The sequence below is a fragment of the Gigantopelta aegis genome, chromosome 10 (assembly GCF_016097555.1).
Source record: "Gigantopelta aegis isolate Gae_Host chromosome 10, Gae_host_genome, whole genome shotgun sequence".
NCBI classification, from domain to species: Eukaryota; Metazoa; Mollusca; class Gastropoda; order Neomphalida; family Peltospiridae; genus Gigantopelta; species Gigantopelta aegis.
Window position 1 is genome coordinate 15,246,007 of NC_054708.1, and position 18,911 is coordinate 15,264,917.

Below are 18,911 nucleotides of genomic sequence, written 5' to 3' on the forward strand. Positions count from 1 at the left end.
ACATCATTAAAACACTGTTTTGTACAGAAAAGTTTACATCATTAAAACACTGTTTTGTAAAGAAATGTTTAAATTATTAAAACACTGTTTTATAAAGATATGTTTAAATCATTAAAACACTGTTTTGTAAAGAAATGTTAAAAACTTTGCCTCATTAAAGCACAGTTTAGTAAAGAAATGTTTAAAACTTTACATTATTAAACCACAGTTTAGTGAAGAAATGTTTAAAACTTTACCGGTTCACCTTGGGGTCCTGGTGGACCAGGCTCTCCTGGATCTCCCTAGAAAGTAAAAAGTAAAAAAATGGTCAGATAGATTTAACATACAGGTACATACAACTAAACTGGGTTCAGAATAAACAAATTACATTTATGCAGTATTTCATTAATCAGAATATATTTAATGTGTGTGTTTTGCATGTGTGTGTGTGGTGTGAATCACGCACATGTGTATGTGTATGCACATGTATGTGTGTATGTGCATATTTATGAATGATGTGATTGAATGTGTTGTTTGTGTCTGTATGTGCATCTGTACATGTATGTATTTATCTGTATGTGTGTGTATTGTATGTATGTGTGTGTATGTGGGGAGTATGTACACGCCATGCACAAAGAATGAGGAAAATGTGTGTGAAAGTTGTCAAATCTGTGTCTGTGTAAGCGTGTGCATGTGTGTATGTATGTGTGTGTAAATTTAGTTATTACTGACATCAACCTACTTGCCCACTTGCGGTGTACAAGTGTGTATGTCAAATCTGTATGTGTAAATCGCTGGCACAAGCTACTGTATATTATGTAATAAGTTTTGTTTGTGATGTTTAATTATGTTCTATGGATCACTAATCTGAATTAAAAATCTATTATTATTATTATTATTATTAATACTCACCTGATCTCCTTCTGACCCCATGGGTCCCATCTGACCTGGACTACCGGTCAACCCCTGAAACATTCATAAAGTGAAGTTAAAACACATGTCTTCCTTGCAAGACCAGAACTAATTACATAATACCCTTCCTAAACAAAGGCAAGGCAGGCTGAGAATTACAAATAGAATACTATATTTATATTCAGTTTATATTATTTTTTGACACTTTATATTGTGTTTAACATAACAGATTCTTAGCATATCCATGTCGAGACCTATAAGGTATATGAACATAATAAATATAATACATGTGAAAATGTTATTTCTAAACCACTTAATGTATGTATTGCTGTGTGTATATCATATATTTTTTCATGCAATATGACTAGCTTTCTATACACTTCTGTTTACTCCACTCAGCTGGCAGTTTATAAGCTTCTGTACTTGAAAATGACATTTAAAAAAAATCTAGTACACAATTAAGAATTACAAAAAAAACTATTGAATAATCAATCAATCAATCAATCAATAACATTAATGTTCAATCTTTACAACTTGCTTGTATTTCTACTTTCAAAATTTCACTAATCGCTAATCCCACCCTCAACTATTGACCTTTGACACCAGGCATCCCTGGAATATTAAAAAACTCTGACCCCCCCCCCCCCCACCACCACCACCACCCCCAACCTCCTGTTTTAAGTGTCTTTTTTAAAGCCTTTTTTTTTTTTAATTCATCATTTACAATATACAACACTAAATTACCCTGAAAACACATCTCCAACCATTTTTATTTTGAAATGTTCCAAGGGAGAGTACCTCCAAACTTCCTGTAGATCTCACTCCCTTTGGGTGCTCAACCATTTATCTTCAGCAAACTCAAATTGCCTTTTTTAGAATTGTGACCACCCTTTACAAAATCTTGATTAGTAAGTTCAATACATCTCACCCTGTGACCCTTTGGTCCAGGAATTCCTGGAATTCCAGGGAACCCTGGGATACCTTTCTCTCCAGGCTGACCCATCATGCCACGTTGTCCATCATGACCTGGCTTGCCCTGAAGATTATTGACACATAAATAACAATTTAATTAGCAAAATAATGTTTCTAAGAAACAGTTTATTCTACTAATAAATAAATAAATAAATAATTGGTTTACCTGTTGTATTTATATGAGTTAGCCTCAATATGTATTAAATATATAATAATATTTTGCCTGTTCTGTATTTATTAACTTTTAAAAATAGGTTGTGAAAAAAAGTACTTGGCTTTACAAAATAAAAAAAACTCATCTATATAAAAAGTAAACAAATAATCGGTTTACCAAATAAAAGAACTTTTAGGTCTGTTGTATTTATACACATTTGAATTTACCTTCAACACATTAAATATATAATAATATTTTGGCCAGTATTTTTTATTAATAGTGTTTTCCAAATAACACTTTCTATACTTTGTAAGGAAGAGGGAAGAGAAATATGTTGTAGTGTTTAAAAACAAGGGTTTGTCACCTTAATGATTTTCTCAACAACTCTTTCTATACTTTATAAGGGGGAGGGAAATTTTTTTAAAACTTACCCTTTTGCCTATTGGTCCTGGGGGTCCTGGCATTCCCATTGGACCAAGTGGACCCTGGATAATAAAACAAATACATAAATACATTGTAATTCAGCAGGGTTTAAAGAGCTACCTGTGGGTGCTAAGACATTTTGTCAAATTATCTCTGAAACTTAAACAAATAGCAGGAATCTAGTTATGTTTTTGCAAAGTATCAATTATTATATGAAATTAATATTCACTAATTGTTTTATATATATATATATACATATATATATATATACACACAGTCAAACCTGTATATAACGGCCACCCAAGAGACCTGACAAAAGTGGCCGTTATAGAGAGGTGACCCTTATACACAAGTTCAAAATTAGAACTCATATATTAAAGAATATCACAACTGTTATATAAAAAAAATGTCGCATTTTTAAACCATTCCCACACTAGCTTGTTTATGTCATCATTCATTGTCTGTTGCTTTCTTTTGCCTTCTTCTTTTGGCTGAAACATTACTGTCAAAATCGGCCAGAACATCAGCTTTCCTTTTTAAAATAGAATTAATCTGAGAACGTCCTACACCAAAATGATAGGCGATCTTTCGCGCACTTAAATTGCCTTTCTCAGATTTGTTAATAACGTCGATTCTTTGTTCTAATGTTAAAGCAGTACTATTTTCGGTGGCATTTTGCATACAAATGTATTCGTTAACATTGACTTGCAGAAGATATTTTGTGTAAGTGAAGGTTATTACCCATGTGGCATGTTTGACTCATTTGTTTGTTTCATGTCAACATTAATCCTTCAGTGGAGTATGACCGTTGATTATAGCTGAACAAGATCAGGAGTCGCTTAAAAAATCTGAAAACGGGACATCTGCAATGACCGGCGCCTTCAGCTATTCATGTTTATTTACCAATCATATCTGGCTAGAAACAAGGAAACACCTAACATAATACCTCATTTGTTTGGTTTCTCGAGACTCAATAGAGTGACTATACATACAGATTACATTATGTACAGCCAATGGGAAGTCGTCTTCTATTTAGTGAGGATGCTGAGAACCATCGAATTACACCACCAGTAACTGCGTGTCACAGAAGTTACTGAGTGTCTGTTTGACAGAAAATAAATTCAAAGCTACAGACATGGCCATATAAACACATTTAATTTATAATTTTTTAAGATGATTGAAAAAGTAAAGACATAATCAGGGTAAAAAAATAAATCAAAAAACATCTTTACGACGATCATCTTGTGACCGTTATAGCAGGTTCAACCTGTGATTTTGAGTGAAAAATAGTGACCGCTGGCCGTTATGGACAGGTGACTGTTATGTACAGGTCAAATAAGGAAGGAAATGCATTGGGGGGATTTATAGTGGCCGTTATAGACAGGTGACCATTATGCACAGGTGACCGTTAGACCAGGTTCGACTGTATATATATATATATATATATATATATATATATATATATATATATATATATATATATATATATATATATATATATATATATATATATATATATGGATAGCAAATTTATTAAATCACTGATCCCATTTTAAAAAAATTCGAGAAACCCTGGTATATATGTATCATTTATGATGTCTTGCAGTATTAGATATGTATTGGATATGTATCAGATTGCAGGACTATAATATGTAGCCTACAGTAATAAGTTGGGGTCGGGAGTACGGAAATTATAAGACAATTAGAACACAGTAAAAGTTAAAAGTTAAAGTTCATTTTGTTTAACGACACCACTAGAGCACATTGATCAGAACACAGTAATGCAGGATCTTCTCCGGCTGGAGAAAAGGGCACTTTAAAACTTAACTGGACATTTTCTTTCATATTTTCAGGTGGGGGCACAGCACCTACCCTTCCCCTACATGGCCCCTTTTTTCCCTGTTACTGTGTTCAGAAAGATGAAAATGCCATATTTTAACACCAACATTCTATATTTTTATGGGGTGCAAGCCACATGAACAGTTTATAAACAAATAGTTTTGTTTAACAACACCACTAGAACACACTGATTTATCAATCATTGCCTATTGAATGTCAAACATCTTTTTTATGCACTATCACACAGACAAGATAGCACATGCCACAGTCTTTGATATACCGATTGTGGTGTACTGGCTGGAAAGAGAAATAGCCCAATGAGCCCACCTACGGGGATCGATCCTAAACGCACTGCTCATCAAGAGAGCACTTTACCACTGGGATATGTCCCACCCCTGCCCCCATGAACAGGTTTGGGCTCTCAAATGCAAGTATTTTCATCCACCCAGACAACAGTGCCCACCAACCCACACACTTTCAAATATATTCTGCAGGTTCTGTCCTAATAGGTACACCTGTATTTTTCTTATTAGTATAACTTAAATTAGTACCTGTTCACCTGGATTTCCAATATCTCCCTTATCTCCATCAGGACCCATTAGTCCCTGAAAATAAAATAAAAATATTTAAGTTGCAGTAAATCACCAAAGAATAACACAATACAATTAAACTTATCTGTAGCAGACACTAATCTAGGATTGCAAAAGTCATAGAAATGACTGCTCCCTTCCCAAAGGAAATGTGAACATTTATCAATACATTTTGTAATATTTCATCATCTTGTATGTTTACCGGTATTCAGAAAGGTTCTGAATTTCACATTCAGTCTGAATCATATTTTGTTATAAAACACTACTAATTTTGCCAATAAAATTTAAACAAAGCAGTTGAATATTTCCATTAAAAATATAACAGTATTAAGCTACTAACAACTAATGTGTCATTATATTAAAATGAAAGTAATAATCAGTATTTTCTGGCATTACAGAAAGGAATCTGGCCGAGTAATGAAAAATACTTGACTGCTTAACTTCAAATGGCATGGTATACATTGATGTACAGTCTAAATGCCAAAGTAAAAAAGTGAACTAACATGGTGCTAAATGAGTTATGATGCTAAACTAGTTGGTGTCTTGACGTATGTTGTATAATGTTGTTTTTGAAATAAATTTAGGTCCAAAATATTACAGTGACTTCGACTTTTCACCACTTTGGCAACCTAGGCAAACTTTTGGTAAAAACCAACACCATTTTGCTGGCTACTGGTAAAAATAATGCCTTTCTTATTTGTATGCTTTATTATTATTATTATTATTATTATTATTTATCATTAGTAAAATTATGTCACTTGCAATTACACCTTGTTTTGTTTGAAATGGAGTTAAATAAAGGAGATCTCTTTTTTTTGTTTATGACATTCCCCAGAGACCCAGAAAACATTTAGGAAATTATGATTTTTTTTTGTATCAAATTATAATTAAAATAAAAATATGTTAAAAAAGCCGGTGTAAAGAGCTAATAAATGTACTCACTGTTCTTCCAGTCAAACCAGACATACCCTGAGGACCTTGTGCTCCTCGCATGGCAAGCTTTAAACAGAAAACAAACATTTGATAAAAACAATACCAGTCAATAACATGGTATGCAAATTCTGTACCTTAAAACCTTATTGAAAAAGTCAAAAGCAATTTTTTAAAAAGAACAAAATTCATGGAGTAAAAACAAAACGTTATATTTTTAATTCTTAAGCTGGTATTGTTTTTTAACAGTAATCTTGCATATTAGTCCGTCAGTCATCAGCAAATTTTCTTCTTTTTTCAACAACGGGAGCATGTCTTGACCCACTCATAAACTATGCTCACCCCCACCCCCCCCCACTCACCCCCCCACCCCCACTTCCTGTCCCAGACTTAGTCACTGGCGATGCCAGAGGCTAAGCCCGAGACAGGTGTGTTCAAAACCCTAGTGGTATATGAGCACGTTAAGTTAGTTACCTACCTACCTGCTCACCACAATCTAGATGCCTCCAACCACCCCCACTAAAATAACTGCATACGTGCCTGGTTTCAGCATCCAGTTTATACTCACCATGTGCTGAGCTAACATTGTTCTGAACTGCTGAGCTTGGTTCTCTCCCGCTTTTGTTCCAGCCTGGTTTAACTATAAAGGAAATTGAAGACTTTTGTTTTCAATACATAAATTCATACAACTGAAAAATAAATATTAAATAATGATAATAGTATTTTTACAAGTGTAAACAGCCTTGTTTTGCTACAAAACAAATGGAAGGAAAATAAATCTATATATCATTCTCAGATAAGCAAAAACAAAACAAAGTCAAAGATGTACGATACAGGAATGAGGAAGATATGTGGTGGATATACATTTTTGTACTTACAGGAATAAGGAAGATGTGTGGTAGATATACTTACAGGATTAAAGAAGATATGTAGTTGATATACTCACAGGATTAAATAAGATATGTAGTGGATATACTCACAGGATTAAAGAAGATATGTAGTGAATATACTTACAGGATTAAAGAAGATGTGTGGTGGATATACTCACAGGAATAAAGATGTGTAGTGCATATACTCACAGGAATAAGGAAGATGTGTGGTGGATATACATTTTTGTACTTACAGGATTAAAGAAGATATGTAGTTGTTATACTCACAGGATTAAAGAAGATATGTAGTGGATATACTTACAGGATTAAAGAAGATGTGTGGTGGATATACTTACAGGAATAAAGAAGATGTGTAGTGGATATACTCACAGGAATAAGGAAGAGGTGTAGTGGATATACTGACAGGAATAAGGAAGATGTGTGGTGGATATACTGACAGGAAAAAGGAAGATGTGTTGTGGAAATACTTACAGGAATAAGGAAGATGTATGGTGGATATACTTACAGGAATAAGGAAGATGTGTAGTGGATATACTTACAGGAATAAAGAAGATGTGTAGTGGATATACTTACAGGAATAAGGAAGATGTGTTGTGGATATACTTACAGGAATAAGGAAGATGTGTTGTGGATATACTTACAGGAATAAGGAAGATGTGTAGTGGATATACTTACAGGAATAAAGAAGATGTGTTGTGGATATACTTACAGGAATAAGGAAGATGTATGGTGGATATACTTACAGGAATAAGGAAGATGTGTTGTGGATATACTTACAGGAATAAGGAAGATGTGTTGTGGATATACTTACAGGAATAAGGAAGATGTGGATATACTTACAGGAATAAGGAAGATGTGTAGTGGATATACTTACAGGAATAAAGAAGATGTGTTGTGGATATACTTACAGGAATAAGGAAGATGTATGGTGGATATACTTACAGGAATAAGGAAGATGTGTTGTGGATATACTTACAGGAATAAGGAAGATGTGTTGTGGATATACTTACAGGAATAAGGAAGATGTGTAGTGGATATACTTACAGGAATAAAGAAGATGTGTTGTGGATATACTTATAGGAATAAGGAAGATGTATGGTGGATATACTTACAGGAATAAGGAAGATGTGTTGTGGATATACTTACAGGAATAAGGAAGATGTGTTGTGGATATACTTACAGGAATAAGGAAGATGTGGATATACTTACAGGAATAAAGAAGATGTGTAGTGGATATACTTACAGGAATAAGGAAGATGTGTTGTGGATATACTTACAGGAATAAGGAAGATGTGTTGTGGATATACTTACAGGAATAAGGAAGATGTGGATATACTTACAGGAATAAGGAAGATGTGTAGTGGATATACTTACAGGAATAAAGAAGATGTGTTGTGGATATACTTACAGGAATAAGGAAAATATGTCCGGCAGGTCCTGGAGCTCCAGATGTACCATCCAGTCCATCTCGACCAGACTCTCCCTGAACACAACAAAACACAGCTTTACAGAGGAAAGGAATGTTCATTTAACAACACCCCAGCACATTTTAAACTACAGATATTTGGTTAGATATGATAACGTAGCACTGACATCGACTGAGATGTAGGTGAAAGTTTCCATTACAATACTGTAACTAATATTTGGTGTCTAATATAATATGGTTATTTTGATATTTGGTTTAAAGAATGAGAGGAAACTTGAATCTGCCACATAGGCTACTCCTACGTAAAACCAGCTAAGGATCTTTTATATGCAGTTTTCCATAGAAAACCAGGACAATACGGTCTCTGACATAACACAGAGAAAAGATAATTTCAAACTCCATGTAGCAGACATTCTTCACTATGGATAAGTATTGCTGTTTTATTTATATCTTGACTAATCCTTTTTACAAAATTATATTTAAAAATAGATTTTTTTTGTAATTTCGAAAAACAGTTGTTTTTTTCTTAGTTTTTTTTTTTTTTTTTTTTTTTTTTTTTTTACATCAAATCAAACTGAAATTGCCATAAACACTTTCAGTGCAGGCTGATACGAGGTATAAGTTTACTTACTGTTTCACCTGTGACTCCGGGGGGTCCGGGTGGTCCTCGCTGACCTGGTGGTCCCGGTGGTCCCTGAAAGATGATATAACATTCATTTTATTGTTACAAGCTTTGATGGGTCCATCAAAAGAAAAATTTAATGTGTTTTATTATGGATTTTTTTAAAATAGAGTTTATTAACCCCTGAAACAAATATGGTAGTGTCAGGGTTGGGGGCCCTGATAGCACTACCTTACAATCATGTTATAAGTATAATTAACATGGATACATAAAAAATTAATTATATAATATATGGGGTTAACAGTTAAAAAGTGAAAATTTATTTTGTTTAACAACACCACTAGAGTACATTGATTTATTAATCATCGGCTATTGGATGTAAAAAAAAATGGTAATTCTGACACAACCTTAAAGAGGAAACCCGCTACATCGTTTCATTAGTAGCAAGGGATCTTTTATATGTACCATCCCACAGACAGGATGGATAGCACATACCACAGCATTTGGTATACCAATCATGGTGTACTGGTTGGAACGAGAAATAACCAAATGGGCCCACTGATGGGGATCGATCTTAGACAGACTGCACATCAGACGAGCTCTTTACCACTGGGTTGCTTTATATATTTACAATTAGACCATGTGCAGAAAACTATTTTATATGTTAGATACATAATGAAAGTGCATTGTGTGTGTGTAAGTTTGTGTAAAAAAAAATCTAATACTGCATAAAATAAAAATTAAATATTCTCTTATCAAACACTAAGTCTTGAAATAAATCAAATTAAATGCAAACAACTTTCTAGTTTATTTCAATATGTGAAACATCATGTAATTTTAAATATGTAATTTACTTACAAATTTATAAGCTACATCCTCAGTAAAGTCTGCTCTGCCATATGAATGATAAGAACTGGACTGAAAAACAAATTACATACACAATAATAAATAAACAAAGTAGGACAATATTTTAATACTGGAAGGAAGGAACAACAGTGAAACCAGTCAAAATGGCTACTCTATTAATCATCTGTGGTAGGATCTATAGCTCACTTGATAGAGCACTTGCCGGAGGTGATTGCGTCTAACCCCTGCAATTGTCCATGGCAACTGGCTTTGCCATGAAGGAACTGTTTTATTTAACGATGCACTCAACACATTTTATTTACAGTTATATGGCATCAGACATATGGTTAAGAATCTCACAGATATACAGAGAAGAAACCAACTGTCACCACTTCATGGGCTACTCTTTACGATTAGCAGCAAGGGATCTTTTATATGCACCATCCCAGACAGGATAGTACATACCAAGACCTTTGTTACACCAGTTGTGAAGCACTGGCTGGAAGGACGGGGATTGACTCTAGACCGACCTAGCATCAAGTCAGCGCTTTACCACTGGGCTACGTCCTGCCCCTATTTTAATACTGAGACATGTAAAACAGATAACTTGGACTTGTTTTTGTCACTTTGTATATACATACTATACTCAGTTTTTGGCAAACCTCGTGATAAAATAAATATACCATGTGCAAATTGTCATATGCTTACTGAAAAGGTCACAATACATGTTGAAATCCTTAAAACATTTGTAATGGAACTTTACCTCTTTTTTAAAAATGTTGGTATGTTGAGACCTTTTTTGTTACTGTTTTCTTTTCTTCTTTAAATGGTGATAGTTATTTTTTTACTGTCACAGCATGTGCAGCTGCATAAGCTATTGTTTTGCTTTAAATAAACAATTTATGTCAAATTCTAGAAAAACAAGCTAGTTCGATCCTTTAAATAAGTAATCAACAATATACAACACATTATTAACTTAGGTCTCATACCGCAGTTATTTAAGAAAACTATTATCAAATGTCATAAATAGAGGAAAATAAATGAGTACCAATTATTATCAAATTTATGTCCTGAATAAAATAATTTTCACTTGTACGAGCTTATGAATGACCAATGAGGTAATAATATATTCAGACATACTGATTACAGAGACATATAATCAAAAGATCACTGGTAGTATAAATTATGATCTGGAAGTTTTACTAAAAGTGAATTGTGACCTATGTATTTTTCCCTCAGTACTGATTGAGAAAAGACTCCCAACACCACCAAATCCCAAAATTCTCTAATTGTTGGCTAGTAAATGGAAAAAATAAAATAAAAGTTTGTTTTGTTTAATGACACATCTAGAGCACATTGATTTATTAATCATCAGCTGTTGGATGTCAAACATTTGGTGATTTTGATATATAGTCTTAGAGACAAAATCCGCTACATTTTTTCATTAGTAGCAAGGGATCTTTTATATGCACCATCCCACGGATAGAATAACACATACCACAGCCTTTGATATACCAGTCGTGGTGCACTGGTTGGAATGAGAAATATAGCCCAATGGGCCTACCGGATATAGAGTGAAAATGTGTGAGATAATAAAACAAAACTTACACCACCAGTTATAAAAGATGATGATGATGCACCAGAGCCAGTGCCAGACTTCTTTCCAGATTTAGTTTTTTTCTTTACACGTCCGTACCAGTCTCCACCAATAAATGGCTCACTGCAAGGTGGGCTGTAATATTCACAGTGTTCATACGCAGCATCTGGATTGGGAATTATTAAGAAATCTTGAATGTCACCCTGAAATCATAGAAAAAAGCAAAACTGATAGGTGAGACCAATACAGTGTAACCATTCTGATTAAAATGGACTATAATAAAATATAATATTTTTGCTTTTGCAACATTTATAGAAAAAACTAAGATTAATACCACAGTTATGGGAATTATTAAGAAAGAAATCTTGAAAGTCACCCTGAAATCATAGAAAAAAGAAAACTGATATGTGAGACCAATACAATGTAACCATTTTTATTAAAATAGGTTATAATAAAATAAAATATTTTTCTTTTACATTTGTAAGAAAAACTGAAGATTAATTCCACAGTTCTGTGAAATTAGCAACAATAAGAAGCTTATTTGTAATAAAAGGATTCGAACTTAAGAATCTGTTGCCAGAGGCAATTTAAGAACAAAACAATCACTGTGGTTGAAATGACCTACTGATAGCACTTTTAAGCCTGCCAATGGCAATTTTGAAAAAGGTGACTTTTGCAAAAAATTACATGACTGAAATGTTATTTTGTTGGATGCAGGATGTGTCATATGTACAGATATCGTTAAATATCAGGTGTATACATTTTGCCATCGTTGGAGAACTTTACCAATGGCAATCATGTCTCGACCTACAGCAATTTATATTTCAATGACAGCAATTGTCATTGGTGCCGACATTATGTTTGATTTCTGAAATACCAATGCAATAACATACAGCAAAAGGAATCACTCCCTATAACAGACATTTTAGATACCAGAATATAAAACTTATTAAAATATAGTACTATCTAGTCCTTGTAACTCAGTTATATCTTTTCAGCAGTGATAATCTGAATAAATCCCCTTATAATTCAATTATATCTTTTTCAATAGTGATAATCTGAATAAATCCCCTTATAACTCAGTTATATCTTTTTCAGTAGTGGAAAACTCAAACTCACAGTAAAATATGAATCGTCAAATGGTTGATGTCCAAGAAAGATCATGCCATTGTTGCTAAATTTTGGAGGTAAAGATCTGGCAAGTGTGTATGTCCCTTGTTGTTGACATTCGTTAATCAGAGTCAGTGAGTCACCCTTCACACTAATAGCTATACGATGCCAACTGAAAGACAGAAATATAAAATAAAGTGATTCTTAAAGTGACAAACCCAAGCTTTTAAACACTATGATATATTTTTCACTATTAGAGCCATTTTTTATTAAAAGAAATCCTACATTACTTAAATTTTATTGTTTAGATTATCCATTTCCATACATCCACAGTGTTTCTGGTCATCCTGGTGTTTGTAAAACCTCAAAATCATTTTTCATATTTTTAAAAACACACATACCTCTGAAAAGTATGGTTATGAAAAAAATCTCTAGTCTCCTTTTAAAAGTTATTTTTCCATGTCAACATCACAGACTTTTATTTCACTCTATTGTAAATTTATTCAAATGTATTACTAGTTTGTAAATTAACAAAACTTAGGGTCCAATTTTATGGGTTGAAACTAGGGTCTATGACTTTAAATAGAATTGGTTTGTTGGAACCTAACCTACAATTAAAGTATAAATATATATATTTTTTTAATTCTAATTATATCTGAAAAATTAAAAAATAAAAAAATAAATTTACTACAACATCTGATGTGTCTTTTGAAGATTTGAGTATAGTTTTAGCCTAAATGTTGTGTAGATGATAACTGTTTTAATGCTTGACAAACCTTTTCTTTAATATAACAGGAATATAATGGCACATTTAAACAGATGGGAGATAAAACATGAACAAAATAACTTCACGTGTAGTGTGCTGTATATCTAAGGAGATTTCTATTTACTTACAATTCATCATTTAGCTGTACATCTAAAACAGGATATTTCTATTTACTTACAATTCATCATTTAGCTGTACATCTAAAACAGGACATTTCTGTTTACTTACAATCCTTTATTTAGCTGTACATCTAAAACAGGATATTTCTGTTTACTTACAATACGTTAGTTAGCTGTACATCTAAAACAGGAGATTTTTATTTACTTACAATTCATCATTTAGCTGTACATCTAAAACAGGAGATTTCTATTTACTTACAATTCATCATTTAGCTGTATATTTAAAACAGGAGATTTCTATTTACTTACAATTCATCATTTATCTGTATGTCTAAAACAGGATATTTCTATTTATTTTCCATTTTTATTTACTTAAAATTCATCATTTAACTGTATGCCTAAAACAGAAGATTTCTATTTACTTACTGATACAATCACCATTTAGATGTATGTCTAAAACAGATGATTTCTATTTACTTACTGATACAATTATCATTTAGATGTATGTCTAAAACAGAAGATTTCTATTTACTTACTGATACAATCATCATTTAGATGTATGTCTAAAACAGATGATTTCTATTTACTTACTGATACAATTATCATTTAGATGTATGTCTAAAACAGATGATTTCTATTTACTTACAATTCATCATTTAGCTGTATACCTAAAACATGATATTTCTATTTACTTACAATCCGTCATTAAGCTGTACATCTAAAACAGGAGATTTTTTCAGTCCTGGTCTCTTTTTTAAATCACTGTAGAAAAACACTGTCTCATCGGAGATCTTCAGAGACATAAGCTCATCTCCCGTTGATTCTTTGATGATAGTAAAAACGTTACCCTGAGTGCCCTCGTCAGGGCGAAATGTTAGTATTATTGAAAAATCCTTTGGAAATCCACCTGAAATAACAAAACACAACTGATGAAGATCTGGAGTTAGAATTGTATCTATAAGATACTGTGGCTCAACATTTATGCAGCTGGGTGGACAGAGGAATGGATAGATGAATAATTGGATGGATGGATGGATGGATGGATGGATGGATGGATAGATGGATGGATGGATTTGGGTTTGGGTTTTATTGGTGGGTGGATGGGTTTTGGGTGGGTGTTGGGTGGGTGAGTAGGTGTATTAATGGATGGGTGAGTATGGGTGAGTAGGTAATCATGGTTGTCATTAAGTGTTGTTTAGTAGATGATTGGATGGATGGATGGATGGATGGATGGATGGATGGATGGATGGATGGATGGATGGATGAATGGATGGATGGATGGATGGATGAATGGGTGGGTGGATGAATGGATGGATGGATACAAATGCATACAATATGAAGACTAAAACATATTTTAAAAAGCATAATGCATCAAATGGAAATTTAATGAATATGTTTAGGACATTCTCATCAGTAGCACTCTATAACAGGCTCAAATCAATAAATAAACCATGAGGTTGTGCAAAGAACTATACTGATATCCTTACCCTCCCCCACCCCCTCCCCACAATACACTTCTTGTCTTAAACAGTGCTATTGAAACTGACAGAAGTACATTAATAAAAAACACAGTACTTACGAGGGAAAATATCTTCTAATCTTGTATTTAAATCAGCATCGGGAGTGATTTGCCATGCCAAATCATCGATGTATTTTGTTTTATTTCCCTTGTGAATGGGCCTCCTATCACAGATGCCTGTGACATTGTATACCCCCACGTCGTCATAATCTTCTGCATGTGTCTGCTGAATTATCTGCACTGCTTGTAAAAGATCCACCGATCCTGCAAAAAAATATTTATGCAAAATTATTGCACATAATTATTGCTTCTAAACAACTACTTCACATACATTTTACATTTATTTTTACTTGTAAAAGATCCACTGATCCTGCACAAAATATTTATGCAAAATTATTGTACATAATTATTGCTTCTAAACAAATACTTCACATGTACTTATTACATGTATATTTGCTTGTAAAAGATCCACCAATCCTGTCAAAAAGATTTATCAAATATTATAGTAGATAATTATTGCTTCTAAACAACTACTTCACATGTACATACTACATGTATTTTTGCTTGTTAAAGATCCACCAATCCTGCATAAAACATTATACACATACTTCTTGCTTCTTTACAACTACACACATACCTGCAAACAAAATGTGATATTATATGTATTTTTGCTTGTAAAAGATACACCGATGCTGTAAAAAATATTGATACAAAATTATTGCACATAATTATTAGTTCTAAACAACTACTTCACATACATTTTACATTTATTTTTACTTGTAAAAGATCCACTGATCCTGCACAAAATATTTATGCAAAATTATTGTACATAATTATTGCTTCTAAACAAATACTTCACATGTACTTATTACATGTATATTTGCTTGTAAAAGATCCACCAATCCTGTCAAAAAGATTTATCAAATATTATAGTAGATAATTATTGCTTCTAAACAACTACTTCACATGTACATACTACATGTATTTTTGCTTGTTAAAGATCCACCAATCCTGCATAAAACATTATACACATACTTCTTGCTTCTTTACAACTACACACATACCTGCAAACAAAATGTGATATTATATGTATTTTTGCTTGTAAAAGATACACCGATGCTGTAAAAAATATTGATACAAAATTATTGCACATAATTATTAGTTCTAAACAACTACTTCACATGTACATATTACATTATTTATGCTTGTAAAAGATCCACAGATGCTGCAAAAACATTTATACACATACTTCTTGCTTCTATACAACTACTTCACACGTACCTGCAAAACAAATGTGATACTATGTTTTGTTGCTTGTTAAATATCCACCAATCCTGCAAAACTATTTATAAAAAAATATTTGCACATGATTATTGCTTTTTAACAACTACTTCACACATATCTGCAAAATAAATGTAATATTATATATATATTTGCTTGTAAAAGATGCACCGATCCTGCAAAAATATTTATGCAAAATTGTTGCACATAATTAATGCTTATAAAAAAACTAAAAACACGTACCTACAAAATAAATGTCATATTGCAGATATTTTTGCTTGTAACAGATCCACCAATTGTGCAAAAATACTTATATGAAATTATTACACATACTAGCAATTATTGTTTGTATTCAAATACTTCACACACACCTGCAAAATAAAAAGGTGTTACTAGATGTATTTGTAAAAGATCCAAACAAAGCAAAGCTTACGCAGCTGTTAAATGTCAAAGTAATAGTGTACTGGATGTCATCATAAAGACTACTATTTCTTTTAGTTAGCAGGCAAAGTTTCTATATGCATTTTCAATTAGATAAGGGAACACATAAACCATGGGCTTTGCCAGGCCACTGACTTTAACATTTTCAGTGTACAGGATGTCATAACAAAGACTACCATTTCTTTTAGTTAGCAGGCAAGGTTTCTAAATTTATATGCATTTTCTATTAGATAAGGAAGCACATAAACCATGGTCTTTGCCAGGCCATTAACTTTTAACATTTTTCAGTAGTAGCCTGCTGGGCTACCAGTTTTTAAAATCGGGTAGCCCTCAATAAAAATCAATAGCTCTATAATTTCATTAAAAATAAAAAAGAAAGTCACTGACAGTTATGTTGGGATTTATGTAATCACTCTGAACAAAACAAAACCCCAAAACCCATGAGTCTCACAGCAAAAAAAGAAAAATGTGAAGTTTGACAGGTCTGTAAATGTGAGCAGCACCCAAGCATTGATATTGTGATTGGAGCATCTCAGTAAAGGTAAACAGTTACTGTACTTAGCATTTTATCATAAGATTTTATAAACATAACAAGGCAGCATTCAAAGTGATTCACTGACGAGTTGTGTGGTGAGTTGTAGCAAAATACCTTTCCCTAGAAAACAAAGACATGTGCTTTTGATCGAAAGCACTTGATAAGTTGTTATAGTATAACCAAATACACATGAAAAGCTGGTCAGTTTTCAAACACTCATGTGCAAGAATGGAAAATTAATCTGAAAAAGCAACCCTTTCACATTTGTTTTGACTTAAGCCATTTATATGTCGTTTGAAATCAATCTTCTTATATGTGTATGTGTTTGGAAATAAAATACATCTCCATCAGAGTTTTGCATGTATCTTATAAATAAATCAGTCTGTGGATTTGAAAGAATCCATCACATATTTTGCAAATGTTGCTGAATGGACTGAATGACTTCGGTGGCACATTAGTAACACTGGGTCCCCTTACAACATTGTAAACTGACAGATTATGTTCTGAAATATGATTGGTTAATAACACTTTTTTACCATTCAGGTCACATATTTAATACAAGTTTGGAAATTGTGATCTTCAAGTTGACATAAAATAAACATTGGCGGGCGTGATTTTCGAAATAAAACCCTTGACTTAACAAAATTTATTGAAGGATATGTAAATTATATGAAACATATTTTTTTAATATTTTTATTTCTATGACGAGCATTTCAACAAGAATGCATATTGATATGCATACCATGGTTCTTCAAAGAATCAAACCATGTTAAAATGGTCTAGTTCCAAATTTAACTTGAGTGAACACATTGGGTATATACAGATCCCTGATTTGAACTGCAGATTCAAGCCAAAACCTGACCAGATGCATCAAAAAAATTAATAATATAAACATCAATTTTAAGATATATTCTTTATTTATATTAAGTGTTTTAAAAAATTTGTTTTTTTATATTTAATGGTAAATAACAATGGTAATTTCTGATGTCCCAACTTTCATCCTAATTTATTACTAATTATTATGGAAAATTTTACAAAATATTTTGTTTGGTCTGTTCAAGATTTGTTTTCTATATGTTTGTCATGTGTCCATGGAATATTTTGTGGAGAAATGATAAAACATTACTGTGTAATTAGTCTGTCAAAATGTATTGGGGTCAAAAAGGCACCATTTTTAAAGGACTCATATATAATTCCATGGAAAAAAGTTTCAGTTGACAATTTGGATATAACCATATTTTCTTAGACTTGTGGGTATTACTGTCTATTTGATGTCCACAATTATAATTTGTGACCAAAAGTATTAACATGAGGTAAAAAATTAAGGATTTGTGGACATCAAATAGACAATAACACCTGTAGATCTAAACACTCCATGTTATAGTCACCTCCTAAATCTCACCATTTGACATCATCAAGGCAACCCTGTCGGTGGGCCCATTGGGCTATTTCCCGCTCCAGCCAGTGCACCACGACTGGTATATCAAAGGCTGTGGTATGTGCTACCCTGTCTGTGGGATGGTGAATATAAAAGATCACTTGATACTAATGGAAAAATGGAGCAGGTTTCCTCTCTAAAACTATGTCAGAATTACCAAATGTTTGACATCTAGTAGCTGATGATTAATAAATCAATGTGCTCTAGTGGTGTTGTTAAACAAAACAAATAATCGTCAAGGCAAAAAACAAATTCACTATTTGCTCAAAATACTCTACAATATTGAATGGGTGAATAGTTACCTTTATGGAAGGAAGGAAGGAAGAAGGAAATTTTTTTTTATTTAATAATGCAACCAACACATTTTAATAATGGTTTTATGGCATCAGTCCACAAAACAAAACCCTTATAATCACTACCAGTACTTTATTATTAGATGTATTATTATTATTCAATGCAGATGTTTGTTTCGAAGTTATGCATCTTACATATGGTATATTCCAACATTCTGAAAGGGTATTA

General features: G+C 32.7%; 1 protein-coding gene across 1 annotated transcript in view; it reads right to left on the minus strand.

Annotated features, from left to right (window-relative positions):
• LOC121382760 (collagen alpha-1(I) chain-like) overlaps positions 1 to 18,911 on the minus strand; it is a 118,559-nt gene that overhangs the window by 51,968 nt on the left and 47,680 nt on the right. The window contains exons 2-15 of the mRNA XM_041512339.1: positions 14,755 to 14,958; positions 13,872 to 14,082; positions 12,300 to 12,462; positions 11,192 to 11,383; positions 9,596 to 9,655; positions 8,747 to 8,809; positions 8,098 to 8,172; positions 6,368 to 6,439; positions 5,812 to 5,868; positions 4,831 to 4,884; positions 2,449 to 2,502; positions 1,820 to 1,927; positions 892 to 945; positions 237 to 281 (exon numbers count right to left, since the gene is read on the minus strand). Of these exons, the coding sequence (XP_041368273.1) occupies positions 237 to 281; positions 892 to 945; positions 1,820 to 1,927; positions 2,449 to 2,502; positions 4,831 to 4,884; positions 5,812 to 5,868; positions 6,368 to 6,439; positions 8,098 to 8,172; positions 8,747 to 8,809; positions 9,596 to 9,655; positions 11,192 to 11,383; positions 12,300 to 12,462; positions 13,872 to 14,082; positions 14,755 to 14,958 (1,412 nt within the window). The remainder of the gene's footprint in view (positions 1 to 236; positions 282 to 891; positions 946 to 1,819; positions 1,928 to 2,448; positions 2,503 to 4,830; positions 4,885 to 5,811; positions 5,869 to 6,367; positions 6,440 to 8,097; positions 8,173 to 8,746; positions 8,810 to 9,595; positions 9,656 to 11,191; positions 11,384 to 12,299; positions 12,463 to 13,871; positions 14,083 to 14,754; positions 14,959 to 18,911) is intronic.